The sequence below is a fragment of the Penaeus vannamei genome, chromosome 26, assembly GCF_042767895.1.
Source record: "Penaeus vannamei isolate JL-2024 chromosome 26, ASM4276789v1, whole genome shotgun sequence".
Taxonomy (NCBI): Eukaryota; Metazoa; Arthropoda; class Malacostraca; order Decapoda; family Penaeidae; genus Penaeus; species Penaeus vannamei.
In genome coordinates, this window is record NC_091574.1 from 35,455,410 (window position 1) to 35,472,909 (window position 17,500).

Sequence of the window (17,500 nt, forward strand, 5' to 3'; positions counted from 1 at the left end):
TTTGATAACGTGCGTTTTGAATAGATTAAATAATGCAATTGATCAGTGCTATAAGTCGTTCTCTTCCTTTTCTTCTCGTTACTATTCGAAAACTCAATTGCCAATTATTACTTTCGATTAAATATACATAATCTGGATTCTGATTTTATTTCTATATTCCCTGCATGTGCAGTTCGATTCATGTCTTTCCCTACCAACCTTTTTGTTTATATTTATACACATACAATCATACACTTATACAGCTATACATATGTACATTATGCTGTTTATGAACTTAGTTGTTTTTTTATAAATGAGTGAAGACGGTCTATCAGTGCCATAGCTCCTTATTTTGCATCTCGTTAAGATACGAAAATGAATGAATTGGCTACGATTTGTCTTCACTTTCTATATAATCGTAGACATGAAAAGAAATAACACCAGGACAATGACAACTTTTTATAACTAGGTAGGAAATGTAGATAGACAAAAAGACATGAGCTTCAAGTTTCCCATCAACATCAACAGGAAGAGTTTATTCAGACCTTATCAATTCTACGTTTGTATCTCTTATCTTCATCTTTATCACTGTCACTTTCTCTAGCTCTACTTCCGTTTCAACGGATTCATTGATCGTTTTTCTGTATATCTTTATCTACATATAACGAATGGTTACGTCTGCGTGTGCTAGTATATGTGTGGCCAAAAACTGAAATAATAAGGACAAAAAAGTGACGCATGTGGTTAGCAGATGTAAATGTGAATAACTAAAATCTGGTGATTTTGATGTATTCCATTGACGAGCGTCAAATACACGCTTGCCTTCCGGAAATTCCAATATCAAATTAAGCGAATCAAGGTCACTCATAAATGAAAAGGATATGATTTTTTTAACATAGAGACGAACGAAAAACAAAAACAATTCTTGCAATTCATGACGCCGAAAGATTTCGGATCTGGAAAATCTGAGATTTCAGTTTTGAAGTTCGAGGACATATCAACAAGAGCACATGTCCTTGGGAAGAAGTTGGTGCCTGGCATAAATACGGGACAAAAGGAAGCAGCATCACACATCGCTGACGTTGCCTCCCCTGCGAAGTCAGTGAAGACCCAGTCATGATCCTTTCCCGTCCTTTGGTAAGACAATGAGAGTGTGCAGGAGTGTACCTTGCATTAGATAGATCCTTTTACATTGTGGCTGCACTTTATACTTTCTGTTTAGTTCATGTTTATTTGAATTTCGAAATGTATCTTAGATTTGTGAATTAAGCATGAATGTGCTTTCTACTTTTTGTATTTTCTTTCTTTTTGAAATGCAAAATACTTTACCGTTGTGGAATGTGGTAAAAATGAATATATATCACTTTTTTCAGATCGTGGTTTTGGCCGTAATGGCAATGGTTTACTCGGCGAAGGCCGGTGGAGGCGGATACGGGAGCAGAGGAGGCGGTGGAGGAGGAAGCTTTGGTGGTGGCGGTGGATTTAGTGGCGGCGGAGGAGGATTTGCTGGACACGGAGGAGCTGGTGGATTCAGCGGAGGTGCTGGAGGATTGGGTGGAGGAGCCCAAGGATTTGGCGGAGGAAGCGGCGGGTATGGCGGCGGACGAGGCGGAGGCAGCGTGGTCCGTGCGCGCTTGGTCGGCGTTGGCGTTCTTCCTAGCGTGGGCGGCGGTTCGGGCTTGGGCGGTGGCAGCGTGGGCGGCGGCGGCGGTTTCGGCCAAGGCGGAGGACGAGGAGGAGGGGGATCCTTCGGCGGAGGACGAGGAGGTGGCGGAGGAGGCTACGGGTGGTAGTCATCACACGCAAAGAACATTTGGCTAGAAACATGTAAACATATCATTGTTTCTGAAAATATATAAATCAGCAAAATAATAGTCTTGCTATTATATAACCACATTCACAATAGGAATAAGGGAAAATATTCAAATAAATACATGGATAATAAGAGGAAAATGAAATTCCTATATGAACGAGCGGCAGAAACCCATTCGGCAAAATTAACACATTTCACAAGAGTATTCGTGTTCAACTCGTTCCTGCCTCTTGAACAACGTTATGGCTAAGCGTTTCCTCGTTAACTTCGGCATAATTCCAACAGCTCCTATTCTTTTTTAAGCTGTCGTTTTTCATTTTTCATTTATTTGTGTATTTCATTTTCAATTTTACTGTTTGGAACTGACTCTAAAAACAGCAACTTTTTCTGCTTGCGGTTTGGCCCACTGCTTTCTCCGAGGGTGAGCTTCCTTGTGGGTCAGCTGATTGCAACCGTTGAAATTTCCAAGGGACATGACTGGACTTCATTAGAGGGAAATTATAGGTTCTCCAAGCAAAGCACTTACGAATTGCAGTTAATTTGATTAAATCGGTATGTAATTAGGTACAATTGGAATGTCATTAATGAGTAATAATGTTGATTAGATTGACGAGTTCTAGCTGGAGCAAAAAAAACAAAAACAAAAAAAAAAGGCTATGTATATGCTTATGATGAAAAGGTTACATTTAAGAAGTGACAAATAACAGTCTAAAATAAAGATGTTATTTACGGGAAAATACGATTTGTACATGTCAGTATTACACAAAAAAATCTAGACAAAATGATGTATTATATCTTTGTCTACTTAATCTTTAATTTATTGCTTTGAAGCCTATCAAATACGTATATATATATATATATATATATATATATATATATATATATATATATATATATATATATATATATATGAACATTATAACCTCTCCGATCGGGATTCGATCCCTCGCCGCCAATGCACGTGAATGCAAGACGGCCGCTCTACCATTCGTACAACGACCCACTCAAAAGGAGTGAGCAACTAGGCGCTTACTAGCATCCATAGACATTACCTACCTACTCATACATGAGTAAGGATAGCGAAGTTTCACACTCACTCCCCGTGGGCACTCGGTATTTATGGACAGAGCAGGATAAATCACAAATCAGATAACCTGAGGTGCATTCTATGAAAGATGGAATAATGCAATACCGCATTTTTTATCATGAACATTATAACCTCTCCGATCGGGATTCGATCCCTCGCCGCCAATGCACGTGAATGCAAGACGGCCGCTCTACCACTGTGATTTGTCCTGCTCTGTCCATAAATACCGAGTGCCCACGGGGAGTGAGTGTGAAACTTCGCTATCCTTACTCATGTATGAGTAGGTAGGTAATGTCTATGGATGCTAGTAAGCGCCTAGTTGCTCACTCCTTTTAGTGGGTCGTTGTACGAGTGGTAGAGCGGCCGTCTTGCATTCACGTGCATTGGCGGCGAGGGATCGAATCCCGATCGGAGAGGTTATAATGTTCATGATAAAAAATGCGGTATTGCATTATTACATCTTTCAAATATATATATATATATATATATATATATATATATATATATATATATATATATATATATATATATATATATATATATATATATAATATATATATATATATATATATATAGAGAGAGAGAGAGAGAGAGAGAGAGAGAGAGAGAGAGAGAGAGAGAGAGAGAGAGAGAGAGAGAGAGAGAGAGAGAGAGAGAGAGAGAGAGAGAGAGAGAGAGAGAGAGAGAGAGAGAGAGAGAGAGAGAGAGAGAGAGAGAGAGAGAGAGAGAGAGAGAGAGAGGGAGAGGGAGAGAAAGAGAGAGAGAGAGAGAGAGAGAGAGAGAGAGAGAGAGAGAGAGAGAGAGAGAGAGAGAGGGAGAGAGAGAGAGAGAGAGAGAGAGAGAGAGAGAGCATGTATATGAGTATATATATAAAGATAGATAGATCGACGGATAGATAATGTGGCCCATCACCAAAGCTAAAGTATTCATTAAATTCCCTAATACTACCACATGCTGACTGATTTGAGAGTGTTTTATGAATAGATACGATACAAGGAGATTAATCATTAGCAAAACAAGAATAAATCTAGAAAAAAAAAATCCAATGGTAGGATAAAATGAAAGGTCTTATTATCTTACTAATTATACGGGAAACTATAAATAAACTGTTCACCGAGACATAAAATATATTGACGAAGGTGATAGCAAAGACTAAGAATGTTTGGAGACAAGAAGATTTTTTTTAAACATGTATTTAAATTCATATCAATAAAATAGCAGTATATCTAGAGATCTATAGACTTTCACCGCCATGGTAAATGGTAAATCGACAAGAGATTAATTGAAAAAGATTGATAATTGCATCAAAATGCAAAGAATTGTCTTTCGATAAGGAAAATATGCAGTGACGACCGCTCAAAACAATTGATTAACAGCACAGTAAGTTTTGTCATGTAGAGAACACTAGCCTATAATACCTGGTTAAAAATTGAAAGACAATCAGGTATGGCATGTTATAATACCTGGTTAAATCATTTGAATTGAAAGACAATCAGGAATGGCATGTTATAATACCTGGTTAAATAATTTGAATTAATAAGACAATCAGGTATGGCATGTTATAATACCTGGTTAAATAATTTGAATTAATAAGACAATCAGGAATGGCATGTTATAATACCTGGTTAAATCATTTGAATTAATAAGACAATCAGGTATGGCATGTTGGGAACTGGCTCTTAACATGACGTGAAAGGCTTCTTCAAAGTCAGTAAAGTTCTTCAATGCAGTAATGACTAACTCGTTTGTGGTTAGTGAGTCTACGCTCTTACGAAAGAGGAAAATGGTGTAGATGAATTAAACAGATGAATAAATGAGTCTTCAGTAAGTTAAGATACGGAATATAATAACAAGTCAAATACGGAACAGGGTAGGAAGCAGAAATGTAAACACCACTCACTGTTGTGGTGGTTCTTGACCTTTTTCTTTCATTGACCTTTTTTTGACCTACCTGTGATCATGACCGCGATCCCAATGTTTTTCCAAATATACAGCAAGGGTAAGAACTAATAAGACAAACACAGCTTTATTACCTATGCAAAACGAATAAACAAAGTAATTCAAACATCAAAGAGGCAAAAATAACATTGTGTAATTTTTATATTGCAAACAGAATGCGATAAACGAAATAGTTAAAGATTATCGTAATGTAACATGGATATTCGGGAGTGGTAGAGGAGAACTGCAACGTTTTCTGTTATAAATGTCAGGAATGAAGTAGGGATAACTGAACTGAGCCAAGGTTGGGTTGTGAATGACAGTGCGGTTTCATGTGTGTTGGTCTGAAGTAGTATTAAAGAATAAAAAATGAATTGTCGATGTCTTTTGAAAGGCGATAGCGTTTTACAGAAATGTGTATGTAAATTCTGTAAGATAAGAAAAAGAAAAAAAAATTGAAATACATCTATATAGGTAAAGTGATGCACTCATTAAATATCTCCATTATGTATTAAAATCGTCATTATCTGTGTTTCTTGCTACTTTTTATTATCATACCTCCCCTTTTACTACAACACAAGAGGGAATCCAGTATACTAATTCATAATGGACTTCCGACTCCGATCACCAGAGCCCTTACATTAATGAAATTTCTCCCACCCCCCCACCCCACCCCTTTCTACACCTAACCCCTCCACTGACTATAACTAACAGGACTAGCCAAGCCACACTCTACATGAGCCGTCGGTGCGTTTGACGAAAGTGATGAAATGAGCAGACCACAATATCCAACGGAAGTGCTGTTTTTTTTGCTAGTAAAAGTTATTTGTCTCAAGTTAGTAGGTTATATGTTTTTTTAAATGTTGGCGGTGGATCAGGTTTCGGATTTAGAAGCGGTCGCTACTGGAACAAGGTATTGTAATTTTTGTTGATTTTTATCCCTCAATCAGTGATGATAGCATATAGCAAGTCCGCTGTATTTTCTTTCTTTCTTTCTTTCTTTCTTTCTCTCTTTCTTTCTTTCTTTCTTTCTTTCTTTCTTTCTTTCTTTCTTTCTTTCTTTCTTTCTTTCTTTCTTTCTTTCTTTCTTTCTTTCTTCCTTTCTTCCTTTCTTCCTTTCTTTCTTTCTTTCTTTCTTTCTTTCTTTCTTTCTTTCTTTCTTGTATGTGTGTGTATGTGTGTGTGTTTACACATGATGCCTCCACGAGATCTTAGTCACCAAGGAGTAAATTACTAGACATACTTGTATCACCTCGATCCTTTTCCTCGATTGTCGGAATTATATGAATAATTTAAATTGCTATTAGCATTGTTATTACAATAATCTTGATATCAGTAATACTAATAATGATCATGATAATGAAAATAATGGTGATACTAATCATAATGATATTAGTAATAAATAATGATAATGATAATAATAATGAAAATGATAGCGATACTAATCGTAATGATAATAATAATAATATCGATATGAGTAGCATTAAAAAAGTGCCGAAAAATCAAGGAAAAGGGAAATCGGGGAGCTCACGTAGGCCTACCAATTGACTCCATCTTTATGTAGAGACAAAAAATAACTACGGTGAACATTAAACATTTATGACGGCCATTGTTAAACACCATTGCCAAGGGATGGTATTGTCTCTAAGAAAAGTGTGATTGACAGGTAATTGTCTATCTATAAAACTCTGGTATATATCACTAGATAGTTATGGTATGTGGCATTTATCATTGCTTTGAATTTAAACGATTTAAATCATTCCTAATCCTCCATTTATAGAAGAAAATAATAAAGTAGAGAGCGAGGAAGACAAAGAAAAAAAAATAACATCATTTAAGTTAGATAGGAAAAAATGACAAAAGTCTTCAACCACTTATCCACTAAGAAAAATAATTAAGGAAAAAAGAAAAATAAAGAAGATTAAAACAAAGACAGCAGAATGGATAACGAAGATAGAAGGAAAGAAAAGTATTTTGTATAACGTAGACTCACAATGAAAAATAAAGAAAATAAAAAAAGGCCATCACTTTCAAATATAAATAAAAGGAGTCAGTGATAACTAAGAAGTAAATTAATATCTGTGATACCCAGAATATTCTTTAAATCAGGCAGTTTTGAATTAGGGATTCATTAAATCGTGTAATATTGAGGATCTGCCATGTCGAATTTGTCACTTTCAGTTTAGTCTTTTTGTTTCAGGTGAAAACCCAAAGGAGTTAGGAGAACTTTAATAACGGAGATACAATATAGTCAAATCGTGTCTTCATTTCCGTGAGGAAGAAAAGATTTAAACTTATTTTTTTCTTTTTCTTCTTCTTCTTCTTCTTCTTCTTTTTCCAATGTAGTTCTTGTAGCAGTAGGAATGGCTTGTTAAACCAGTTACTTTCCATAACTGCTTCCTCCTCTCTGGCCGCCCGAGCCACTAGCGCCGCCACTTCCGCCTCCGAATCCGCCGCTTCCACCGCCGCTGCCAAATCCGCTACCTCCGAATCCATCACCTCCACTGCCGCTGCCGAAACCGCTACCTCCAAATCCACCACCTCCACTGCCGCTGCCGAAACCGCTACCTCCGAATCCTCCCACACCGCTGCCGCTGCCTCCAAATCCACCGCCTCCGCTGCCGCTGCCAAAACCGCTACCTCCAAATCCACCACCTCCACTGCCGCTGCCGAAATCGCTACCTCCGAATCCTCCCACACCGCTGCCGCTACCTCCGAATCCACCGCCTCCGCTGCCGCTGCCAAATCCGCTACCTCCGAATCCTCCAGCCCCGCCGCCGCTGCCTCCGAATCCACTGCCTCCACTGCCGATGCCAAATCCGCTGCCTCCGAATCCTCCTCCTCCGCCAGAGAGCTTTCCACTTCCCAGGAAAACTGCGGGGAGCACACTTCCGCCTCCGCCGCCGCTGCCGCCACGACCTCCGCCGTATCCTCCTCCTCCGCCGCCGCCGCCACCAAGTGCGTTGCCGCCTCCGAATCCGCCAGCTCCTCCTCCACCAAATCCACCGCTTCCTCCACCAACACCCCTTCCAAATCCGCCTCCTGCTGACCCTCCACCCCGTCCTCCACCAAATCCTCCTCCACCTCCTCCTCCTCCTCCACCACCTCTTGCTCCTCCTCCACCGGCACCTCTTCCTCCTCCTCCACCTCCTCGTCCTCCTCCTCCACCACTACCATATCCTCCTCCAGCCGCTGCGACGTACACCATCGCCATCACGGCCACCATCACCACCTGGAAATAGTCAATTCGCTTTTAAACCTTCAGTATTCTACTAATCATATCCTCATCTTTATCAACAAAATAGACCTAATTATCAACTAGACTTAATCATAGTCTAACTTTTTCTTTTCGTACAAACACACTCGCTTCCTCACCAACGGCCGTTTTATAAACATCGTCCGATTTCCTGTCCTACTCCGACAAGAACAAAGGCAGAGCTAAAAGTGTGACACTGATGTTTTGTCCTGGTATTTATACAAGACAGGGCATACTCTCAAGGTACCTTTATGTCTGGCATGCTTTCTGAACTTTGTTTTTTATGAAGGCTTTGAGATAAAGGTGCTTGTCATGCAGTATCGAGATTGTATGTTTGCGATTTGCCGTTATGGAGATATTCTTTACGTCAGTGCATTTAACCCACAACGAACTGAGAGTATATATTGTTACATTTCTTTTTGAATATTCAATTTTTAGGTTTCATATTCTTTGCGAATTGTTAGCATAACTATAACTAATCAGAACAATAACATTAGAAATTAAACACATCAGTGTTTTTCCAGACTAAGGGGAAACTGACCTTTAAAAAAAAATAATAAAAATAAAAAAAAGATAATAAAACAGTTGACAAAAATGTGAGAGAATAGTTAAGAGACATCATCCTTGAAGTAAAGAGACGAAACATGCTTCAATGTCGATGTCCCTTCCCCTCCCCTCTAGTGTACATAAACATATATATGTATGTATATAATTACATATATATAATTATATACATATGTATGTGTGCATATGTGTGTATACGTATATGTATATATGTACATATAAATATTAGTATATATACATAAATATGTATGTGTGTGTGCGCTTCTCTCCTTATTACCATCATAATATGCATTATTTTTATCATTATTCGTATTACCATTGTTATTAGTATCAATGATAGGAGCAAAGATGATCATGATTCTTATTATAAAACCATGAATCATCACTATTACTTCAATATCCTCACTATTGCTCCTGTTCCATGATTTTACGTATCGTTTTACTTTATCTAATAATGGTAATAAAATATCAACGTTCTTATCACCAACAGTTTATCATCATTTCTAATCACAGTGTTAGGAAAGATGTGCACTGAACGCGGTAAGTTCGTTAGTGGTGTCAGTACATCATCCAGTGCAGTTGTTTGATTCATAATAAGCCATTAAAACCGTTTTTAATTTTATCTTTTTTTTTATTAATATCCTAACCATGGGTCCTGTTCCATAATTTCATTTATTATTTTCACTTTAATAAGATCACTGTATTATCATTGTTCTTATCACCAATAGTTTACTATCATTTTAATACAGTTATTAGGAAAACCTGTCAATATATTATGCAGTGCAGTAATATGATTCATAGTATATGTAAAGTCCATTAAAGTTCATATATCTGCTCTTTTTTTGCGGTAAAAAATATAAGCCTTAAAAATTATATATATATATATATATATATATATATATATATATATATATATATATATATATATATATATATATATATATATATATATATACTGTTCTTAAGCATCAATATTCCTAAAATTATGCGATGATATTGAAATCAATAGAACATACTTTTTACAAAGATCCGTAGTTTCTGTGCACATACGAAAATATTTTCTTCCTACGTACTAATACCAATGAAATTATTAAAGTGGCGTGGTTGAAATAATCATGAATCCATAAAAAGAGGAAATGTTGCTGGAACGTACACTTTGTATGTACACATATATACAGACATACACATGTATATGCGTGTGTGTATTCGTGTGTATACACATATATGGGTGTATATAGGTACGTATATATGTATATGTGTGTACACGGATGATCCCATAACGATCTTTTTGTCTGTGTGTGAAGTAATGAAGCTTGTCTATAATCACATTTTCTCCCTAAAGATCTTTATTAAGTAATATCTTAAATAGAAATTGATCTTCCAATAGTTCAGTTCTCTTAAAAGATAATAAAAATTAATAAATCAAATGTGTATCAAATACTTATGAATTTCTTTTGTTTGTTCATACCTTACCATTTCCATACCTCGAAATTCTTAAATTCTTGACGATTTCTTTCAGTTCATTAGACCTCATTCTTTTTGAGTCTCCTCGTGTGCGTGTATGTTTTCGCAAGTGCATGTGTATCTGTTTTTTGTGTAAATGTGCATGGATGTTCTTGTGCGTGGATGTACAGTACGTGTATGGAAATGTACAGCACAGCGAACTCGTATGGCGGCGTGAATACTACAGAAGGGAATAAAAAAGGCTTTTGGTTTCATAGCTATTTTATTTTCCTCGGTCAGGATGGCTTACGCCCGAGCACGTGACTTCATTTTCCGTAGCCGCCACCGCTTCCACGGCTGCTGCCTCCTCCGCCGCCGCTGCCAAATCCGCTGCCTCCGAATCCTCCAGCCCCGCTACCGCTGCCTCCGAATCCTCCAGCCCCGCTACCGCTGCCTCCGAATCCTCCAGCCCCGCTACCGCTGCCTCCGAATCCTCCAGCCCCGCTACCGCTGCCTCTGAATCCTCCAGCCCCGCTACCGCTGCCTCCGAATCCTCCAGCCCCGCTACCGCTGCCTCCGAATCCTCCAGCCCCGCTACCGCTGCCTCCGAATCCTCCAGCCCCGTTACCGCTGCCTCCGAATCCTCCAGCCCCGTTACCGCTGCCTCCGAATCCACCGCCTCCACTGCCGCTGCCAAAACCGCTACCTCCGAATCCTCCCACCCCGCTGCCGCTACCTCCGAATCCGCCGCCTCCTCCGCCAGAGAGCTTTCCACTTCCCAGGAAAACTGCGGGGAGCACACTTCCGCCGCCGCCGCCGCTTCCGCCACGACCTCCGCCGTATCCTCCTCCGCCGCCGCCGCCGCCGCCACCAAGTGCGTTGCCGCCTCCGAATCCGCCAGCTCCTCCTCCACCAAATCCACCGCCTCCTCCACCAACACCCCTTCCAAATCCGCCTCCTGCTGACCCTCCACCCCGTCCTCCACCAAATCCACCTCCACTTCCTCTTCCTCCACCACCTCTTCCTCCTCCACCGCCACCTCGTCCTCCTCCTCCACCACCTCCTCTTCCACCTCCTCCACCGCCACCTCGTCCTCCTCCTCCACCTCCTCGTCCTCCTCCTCCACCACCACCTCCTCTTCCTCCTCCACCACTACCATATCCTCCTCCAGCCGCTGCGACGTACACCATCGCCATCACGGCCACCATCACCACCTGGAAATAGTCAATTCGCTTTTAAAACTTCAGTATTATACTGATCATATCCTGATCTTTATCAACCAAATAGACCTAATTATCAACTAGACTTATTCAGAGTCTAACTTTTTCTTTTCGTACAAACACACTTGCTTCCTCACCAACGGCCGTTCTATAAACATCGTCCGATTTCCTGTCCTACTCCGACAAGAACAAAGGCAGAGCTAAAAGTGTGACACTGATGTTTTGTCCTGGTATTTATACAAGACAGGGCATACTCTCAAGGTACCTTTATGTCTGGCATGCTTTTGAACTTTGTTTTTTATGAAGGCTTTGAGATAGAGGTGCTTGTCATGCAGTATCGAGATTGTGTGTTTGCGATTTGCCGTTATGGAGATATTCTTTACGTCAGTGCATTTAACCCACAACAAATTGAGAGTATATATTGTTGCATTTCTTTTTTGAATATTCAATTTTTAGGCTTCACTTTCTTTGCGAATTGTAAGCATAACTATAACTAATCAGAACAATAACATTAGAAATTAAACGCATCAGTGTTTTTTCCAGGCTAAGGGGAATGACCTTTTCCAAAATGTCGATGTCCCTTCCCCTCTCCTCTAGTGTACATAAGCATATATATGTATCCATATAATTACATATATATGAATATGTACATATGTATGTGTGTATACGTATATGTATATATGTATATATAAATAGTAGCATATGTATACATAAATATGTATGTATGTGTGTGCGTTTCTCTCGTTATTACCATCATAATATGCATTATTATTATTATTCGTATTACCATTGTTATTAGTATCAATGATAGGAGCAAAGATGATCATGATTCTTATTATAAAACCATTATTTGAATTATCACTATTATTTCAATATCCTCACTATTGCTCCTGTTCCATGATTTTACATCTCGTTTTACCTTATCTAATAATGGTAATATATTATCAACGTTCTTATCACCAACAGTTTATCCTCATTTCTATTCACAGTGTTAGGAAAGATGTGCACTGAACGCGTAAGTTCGTTAGTGGTGTCAGTACATCATCCAGTGCAGTGATTTGATTCATAATAATCCATTAAAACTTTACTTTTTATTAATATCCTCACCATGGGTCCTGTTCCATAATTTCTTTTATTATTTTCACTTTAATAAGATCACTGTATTATCAATGTTCTTACCTCCATTAGTTTACTATCATTTTTAATACAGTTATTAGGAAAACCTGTCAATATATTATGCAGTGCAGTAATATGATTCATAGTAAATCTAAAGTCCATTAAAGTTCATATATCTGTTCTTTTTTACAATATAAAACATAAGCCTTAAAAATACTTATATATATATATATATATATATATATATATATATATATATATATATATATATATATATATATATATATATATATATATATATATACTGTTCTTAAGCATCAATATTCCTAAAATTATGCGATGATATTGAAATCAACACAACATACTTTTTACAAACATCCGTAGTTTCTGCGCACATACGAAAATATATTCTTCCTATGTACTAATATCAATTAAAATTATCAGTGGCGTGGTTGACATAATCATGAATCCATAAAATGGAATGATATTGCTGTAACTTACACTTTGTATGTAATCATATATACAGACACATGTGTACATGTGTGTGTGTGTATTCGTGTGTGTATACACATATTTGTATGTATATAGGTACGTATATATGTATATGTGTGTACACGGATGATCCCATAACGATCTTTTTGTCTGTGTGTGAAGTAATAAAGCTTGTCTATAATTACATTTTCTCCCTAAAGATCTTTATTAAGTAATATCTTAAATTGAAACTGATCTTCCAATAGTTCAGTTCTCTTAAAAGATAATAGATTAATAGATTAATAGATTAAATGTGTATCAAATACTTATGAATTTCTTTGGTTTGTTCATACTTAAATACTTGACGATTTCTTTCAGTTCATTAGACCTCATTGTTTTTGAGTCTCCTCGTGTGCGTGTATGTTTTCGCAAGTGTATGTGTATCTGTTTTTTGTGTAAATGTGCATGGATGTTCTTGTGCGTGGATGTACAGTACGTGTATGGAAATGTACAGCACAGCGAACTCGTATGGCGGCGTGAATACTACAGAAGGGAATAAAAAAGGCTTTTGGTTTCATAGCTATTTTATTTTTCTCAGTCAGGATGGCTTACACCCGAGCACGTCACTTCATTTTCCGTAGCCGCCACCGCTTCCACGGCTGCTGCCTCCTCCGCCGCCGCTGCCAAATCCGCTGCCTCCGAATCCTCCAGCCCCGCTACCGCTGCCTCCGAATCCTCCAGCCCCGCTACCGCTGCCTCCGAATCCTCCAGCCCCGCTACCGCTGCCTCCGAATCCTCCAGCCCCGCTACCGCTGCCTCCGAATCCTCCAGCCCCGCTACCGCTGCCTCCGAATCCTCCAGCCCCGCTACCGCTGCCTCCGAATCCTCCAGCCCCGCTACCGCTGCCTCCGAATCCTCCAGCCCCGCTACCGCTGCCTCCGAATCCTCCAGCCCCGCTACCGCTGCCTCCGAATCCTCCAGCCCCGCTACCGCTGCCTCCGAATCCTCCAGCCCCGCTACCGCTGCCTCCGAATCCACCGCCTCCACCACCGCTGCCGAATCCGCTGCCTCCGAATCCGCCGCCGCCTCCGCCAGAGAGCTTTCCACTTCCCAGGAAAACTGCGGGGAGCACACTTCCGCCTCCGCCGCCGCTGCCGCCACGACCTCCGCCGTATCCTCCTCCGCCGCCGCCGCCACCAAGTGCGTTGCCGCCTCCGAATCCGCCAGCTCCTCCTCCACCAAATCCACCGCTTCCTCCACCAACACCCCTTCCAAATCCGCCTCCTGCTGACCCTCCACCCCGTCCTCCACCAAATCCTCCTCCACCTCTTCCTCCTCCACCACCTCTTCCTCCTCCTCCACCGCCACCTCTTCCTCCTCCTCCACCTCCTCGTCCTCCTCCACCGCCACCTCGTCCTCCTCCTCCACCACTACCATATCCTCCTCCAGCCGCTGCGACGTACACCATCGCCATCACGGCCACCATCACCACCTGAAAGATATGAGATCCATATCAACTTTGAAAAAATACAAAATATTTATTAATTGGTTTATCCATATCTGTTTACATTCTCTCTCTCTCTCTCTCTCTCTCTCTCTCTCTCTCTCTCTCTTCTCTCCCTCGCTCTCTCTCTCTCTCTCTCTCTCTCTCTCTCTCATTCTCTCTCCCTCTCTCTCTCTCTCTCTCTCTCTCTCTCTCTCTCTCTCTCTCTCTCTCTCTCTCTCTCTCTCTCTCTCTCTCTCTCTCTCACTCTCTCTCTCTCTCTCTCTCTCTCTCTCTCTCTCTCTCTCTCTCTCTCTCTCTTTCTCTTTCCCTTCGCTTGAAATAAATCATGTTTTCGACACTGAAAAAATAAGATAATTCAATGGTTAGTCTCCTTCTTTTCTTTCCTGTCTCTCTTCCCTCCTGTCTCTCTCTCTCTCTCTCTATCTATCTACCCAGGCATCTCCTTATCTAGCTAGCCATCTGTCTACCTGTCTACCTATCCTTCTGTTTATCTACCTTAAAACCTATTCTTTGTTTATCGAATGACAGACTCATTACTGCATTTCTTAGCGTATGAGATCTTAAGTCTTACCAAGGAGCGTCTGGAGATCATGTCTTTAAGTGTTCGAGTGACTAAGACGGAGAATTATGTGCAGTGAGGGATAGGCCGCGCACCATTATATAGGCCTAGTACATCTTTCCGTTTTATCCTTGAAGGGGGTTTTTTTTTTCAAGTATTTTTTTCAAGAGTTTTACGGTGAAAGCAACTTTTTTTTTTTTTTGTATGTTCTGCTTTTTGTCTCGTTTTCTTGTCCTTCATCTTTTATTTTCTGTGTTCTGGATGATGTTTTTCTCATATATAGTTTTAAGATTTTGTGCAAGAGTATATTTGTATATATATATATAACTGTGTGTCTGTATATGTGTATGTGAGTATATATATATATATATATATATATATATATATATATATATATATATATATATATATATATATATATATATATGCATATATTTATTGAAATAAATTAGTCTAATTTATTTCATTGAATCATGTTTGTTTATTGTGGGTTCTTCTCTGTGTGTGTGTTTGTACATATGTGTGTGCGTGTGTGTTTGTATGTATATACATATATTTGCGTATGTATACACACACACACACACACACACACACACACATACATACATATATATATATATATATATACAGAGAGAGAGAGAGAGAGAGAGAGAGAGAGAGAGAGAGAGAGAGAGAGAGAGAGACAGACACAGAGAGGGAGGGAGGAAGGGAAAGAGAGAGAGAAAGAGAGAGAGAGACAGACAGACAGACAGACAGACAGACAGACAGACAGACAGACAGAATTTAGAATGACATTGTACCTATTAGGAGAAAAAAATAGCTTCGGAACAAATGCAAAGAAAAATGCTGTCAGTGAAAGCAAGAAAATAAGAAATGTTGCAACACCGGCAACAGAAGAACGAGATTAGAAACACTTTACATTTGAAAAAAAAAGCGATGTCTGTGAACTCTGTAATGAACTTAGAGTTAATGAAGATTTAAAAGTTATAAACAAGGGAAGTTACGTGTTCCAGTTGAGGAAATAACCATATATTTCTTCTGAGAAAATTAGTATATATTGCGGTTTACGAAACATTTTCAGTTCTTATAAATACTTTACACTTTCTCAATACTTCATCATAATTATTAATTTCATTGTTGCTGTTGTTCTTATTGTTATCATCACTATTATTCTTTATTGCTATCATCATTTTCATTATCATAGTCATTTTTACTCATACTTTAATTATCACTACAATTACTATTCACTGTACATTTATAATTAATCTTGATTTCGATAATAACATGGCAAAAGCTAGGTAATATACAACAGCATACGACAACCCGATAACTTACTATGTTCATATCTAAAGGTATTTAACTAATTCTATTGTCCATTTATTTTCGATAAGTTCTCTGTAGCTGAAATTGCATTTTATCCGAACGTGTCCAAACTACAACAACTATCCAAGAATATTTACTTAAAATTTTGTTGATTAATTTGTAGCTACATCACTGACAACTATCTAGCGCCTTTTAATAGCCCTTAATTTCCTGTCATTTGGAGTCTTGATTGATTACAGTTACTTCTGATAAACAAATCAATGAAGATTTTTTTTTTTTTGTGAGGGGGAGTACTTAACAATTCTAAGTTAAGGCAACTGAGGTATAGAATGATATAAAGAAAACTGTATAGCAAATAAAAACGAATAGATAAATATCTAATAATATGGGTAAATGGATAAGCAGATAGATGAATATGATTTTAGAAAAAGCTTACAGCGTGCAAAGTTTTATAAGTAATATGCATGATAAATCCTCTAAACATGTTATTTTTTCCACAGCTCTATTATCTTTCTTTCGAAAATGATTATCATATATAAATTGCACCGCTAGATAAAGTCTATAACTATTTTGCATGTGTGTATGCCATTCTCTTCTGTACAGTAATGCAGGCGAAAGTAAAACGTACTGTTTATCTCCTTTTAAAAGATCCCAAAATATATTAGAAATTTTAGATGCATTTCATGTTACAGTAACACTTTTTCAAAGACAAGTTTTTTGCCATACTTTTTCTAATAAAATATTCAAATAATCAAACAGTTTTAGTTCTTTAGATTGTTTGATAGATAGATAAACAGGTTTAGAGAGTGAGAAAGAGAGAGAGAGAGAGAGAGAGAGAGAAAGAGAGAGAGACAGAGAGAGAGAGAGAGAGAGAGATTGATAGTAGACAGATAGACATATAGATAGATAGGTTAACATTCACAAATATAGATAGACAGATAGATAAATAGATATACATAAACTGATAGATAAATAGATATACATAAACTGATAGATAAATAGATAGACAGTCAAATAGATAAATAGACAGATAGGGAAGATAAAAATCAAAGAAGTTTAGTGACATTTCTTCTTAAAAGATTAAGACTTTTCTTTCTTTTTTTACAGATGAGAGCACTACTGAGTGTGATAAAGTGTGATAAACTTGACAAGTTTTTAAGCATTTCGAAGGCAATACGAAACGCACGAATACACTCCCATGCATCAGTGGATGACTATGCTGAC

At 38.6% G+C, this 17,500-nt stretch overlaps 4 protein-coding genes across 4 annotated transcripts; 1 reads left to right on the forward strand and 3 right to left on the reverse strand.

The window, feature by feature from the left end:
* Nucleotides 1–1,003: 1,003 nt before the first annotated feature.
* LOC113821204 (uncharacterized) lies at nt 1,004–1,845 on the forward strand. The gene is made up of 2 exons (XM_027373681.2): nt 1,004–1,116; nt 1,353–1,845. The coding sequence occupies exons 1-2, from the start codon at nt 1,096–1,098 to the stop codon at nt 1,770–1,772; spliced, it is 441 nt and encodes a 146-aa protein (XP_027229482.2). The 5' UTR covers nt 1,004–1,095; the 3' UTR covers nt 1,773–1,845.
* Nucleotides 1,846–7,197: 5,352 nt separating this feature from the next.
* Nucleotides 7,198–8,213, reverse strand: LOC138866688 (uncharacterized). Its single transcript, XM_070139879.1, has 2 exons — nt 8,193–8,213; nt 7,198–8,049 (listed from the first exon to the last, which is right to left on the reverse strand). Exons 1-2 carry the CDS (start codon nt 8,211–8,213, stop codon nt 7,198–7,200), a joined length of 873 nt encoding a protein of 290 aa, XP_069995980.1.
* A 2,150-nt stretch (nt 8,214–10,363) lies between these two features.
* LOC138866689 (mucin-22-like) lies at nt 10,364–11,458 on the reverse strand. The gene is made up of 3 exons (XM_070139880.1): nt 11,438–11,458; nt 11,237–11,294; nt 10,364–11,022 (listed from the first exon to the last, which is right to left on the reverse strand). Exons 1-3 carry the CDS (start codon nt 11,456–11,458, stop codon nt 10,364–10,366), a joined length of 738 nt encoding a protein of 245 aa, XP_069995981.1.
* Nucleotides 11,459–13,481: 2,023 nt separating this feature from the next.
* LOC138866690 (antifreeze protein Maxi-like) lies at nt 13,482–14,324 on the reverse strand. Its single transcript, XM_070139881.1, has one exon. The coding sequence runs from the start codon at nt 14,322–14,324 to the stop codon at nt 13,482–13,484; it is 843 nt and encodes a 280-aa protein (XP_069995982.1).
* Between the last annotated feature and the right edge of the window lie 3,176 nt (nt 14,325–17,500).

What these genes read in the sequence shown, in the direction of transcription:
- LOC113821204 (XM_027373681.2), top strand. Translation starts at nt 1,096, where the DNA reads ATGATCCTTTCCCGTCCTTTG. An exon ending in TGATCCTTTCCCGTCCTTTG is followed by an intron (nt 1,117 to 1,352) that starts GTAAGACAATGA and finishes CACTTTTTTCAG; the next exon opens with ATCGTGGTTTTGGCCGTAAT.
- LOC138866688 (XM_070139879.1), bottom strand. Translation starts at nt 8,213, where the DNA reads ATGTTTATAAAACGGCCGTTG. An exon ending in TGTTTATAAAACGGCCGTTG is followed by an intron (nt 8,050 to 8,192) that starts GTGAGGAAGCGA and finishes GACTATTTCCAG; the next exon opens with GTGGTGATGGTGGCCGTGAT.
- LOC138866689 (XM_070139880.1), bottom strand. Translation starts at nt 11,458, where the DNA reads ATGTTTATAGAACGGCCGTTG. An exon ending in TGTTTATAGAACGGCCGTTG is followed by an intron (nt 11,295 to 11,437) that starts GTGAGGAAGCAA and finishes GACTATTTCCAG; the next exon opens with GTGGTGATGGTGGCCGTGAT. An exon ending in AGCGGCTGGAGGAGGATATG is followed by an intron (nt 11,023 to 11,236) that starts GTAGTGGTGGAG and finishes CGGATTTGGAAG; the next exon opens with GGGTGTTGGTGGAGGAGGCG.
- LOC138866690 (XM_070139881.1), bottom strand. Translation starts at nt 14,324, where the DNA reads ATGGTAGTGGTGGAGGAGGAGGACGAGGTGGCGGTGGAGGAGGACGAG.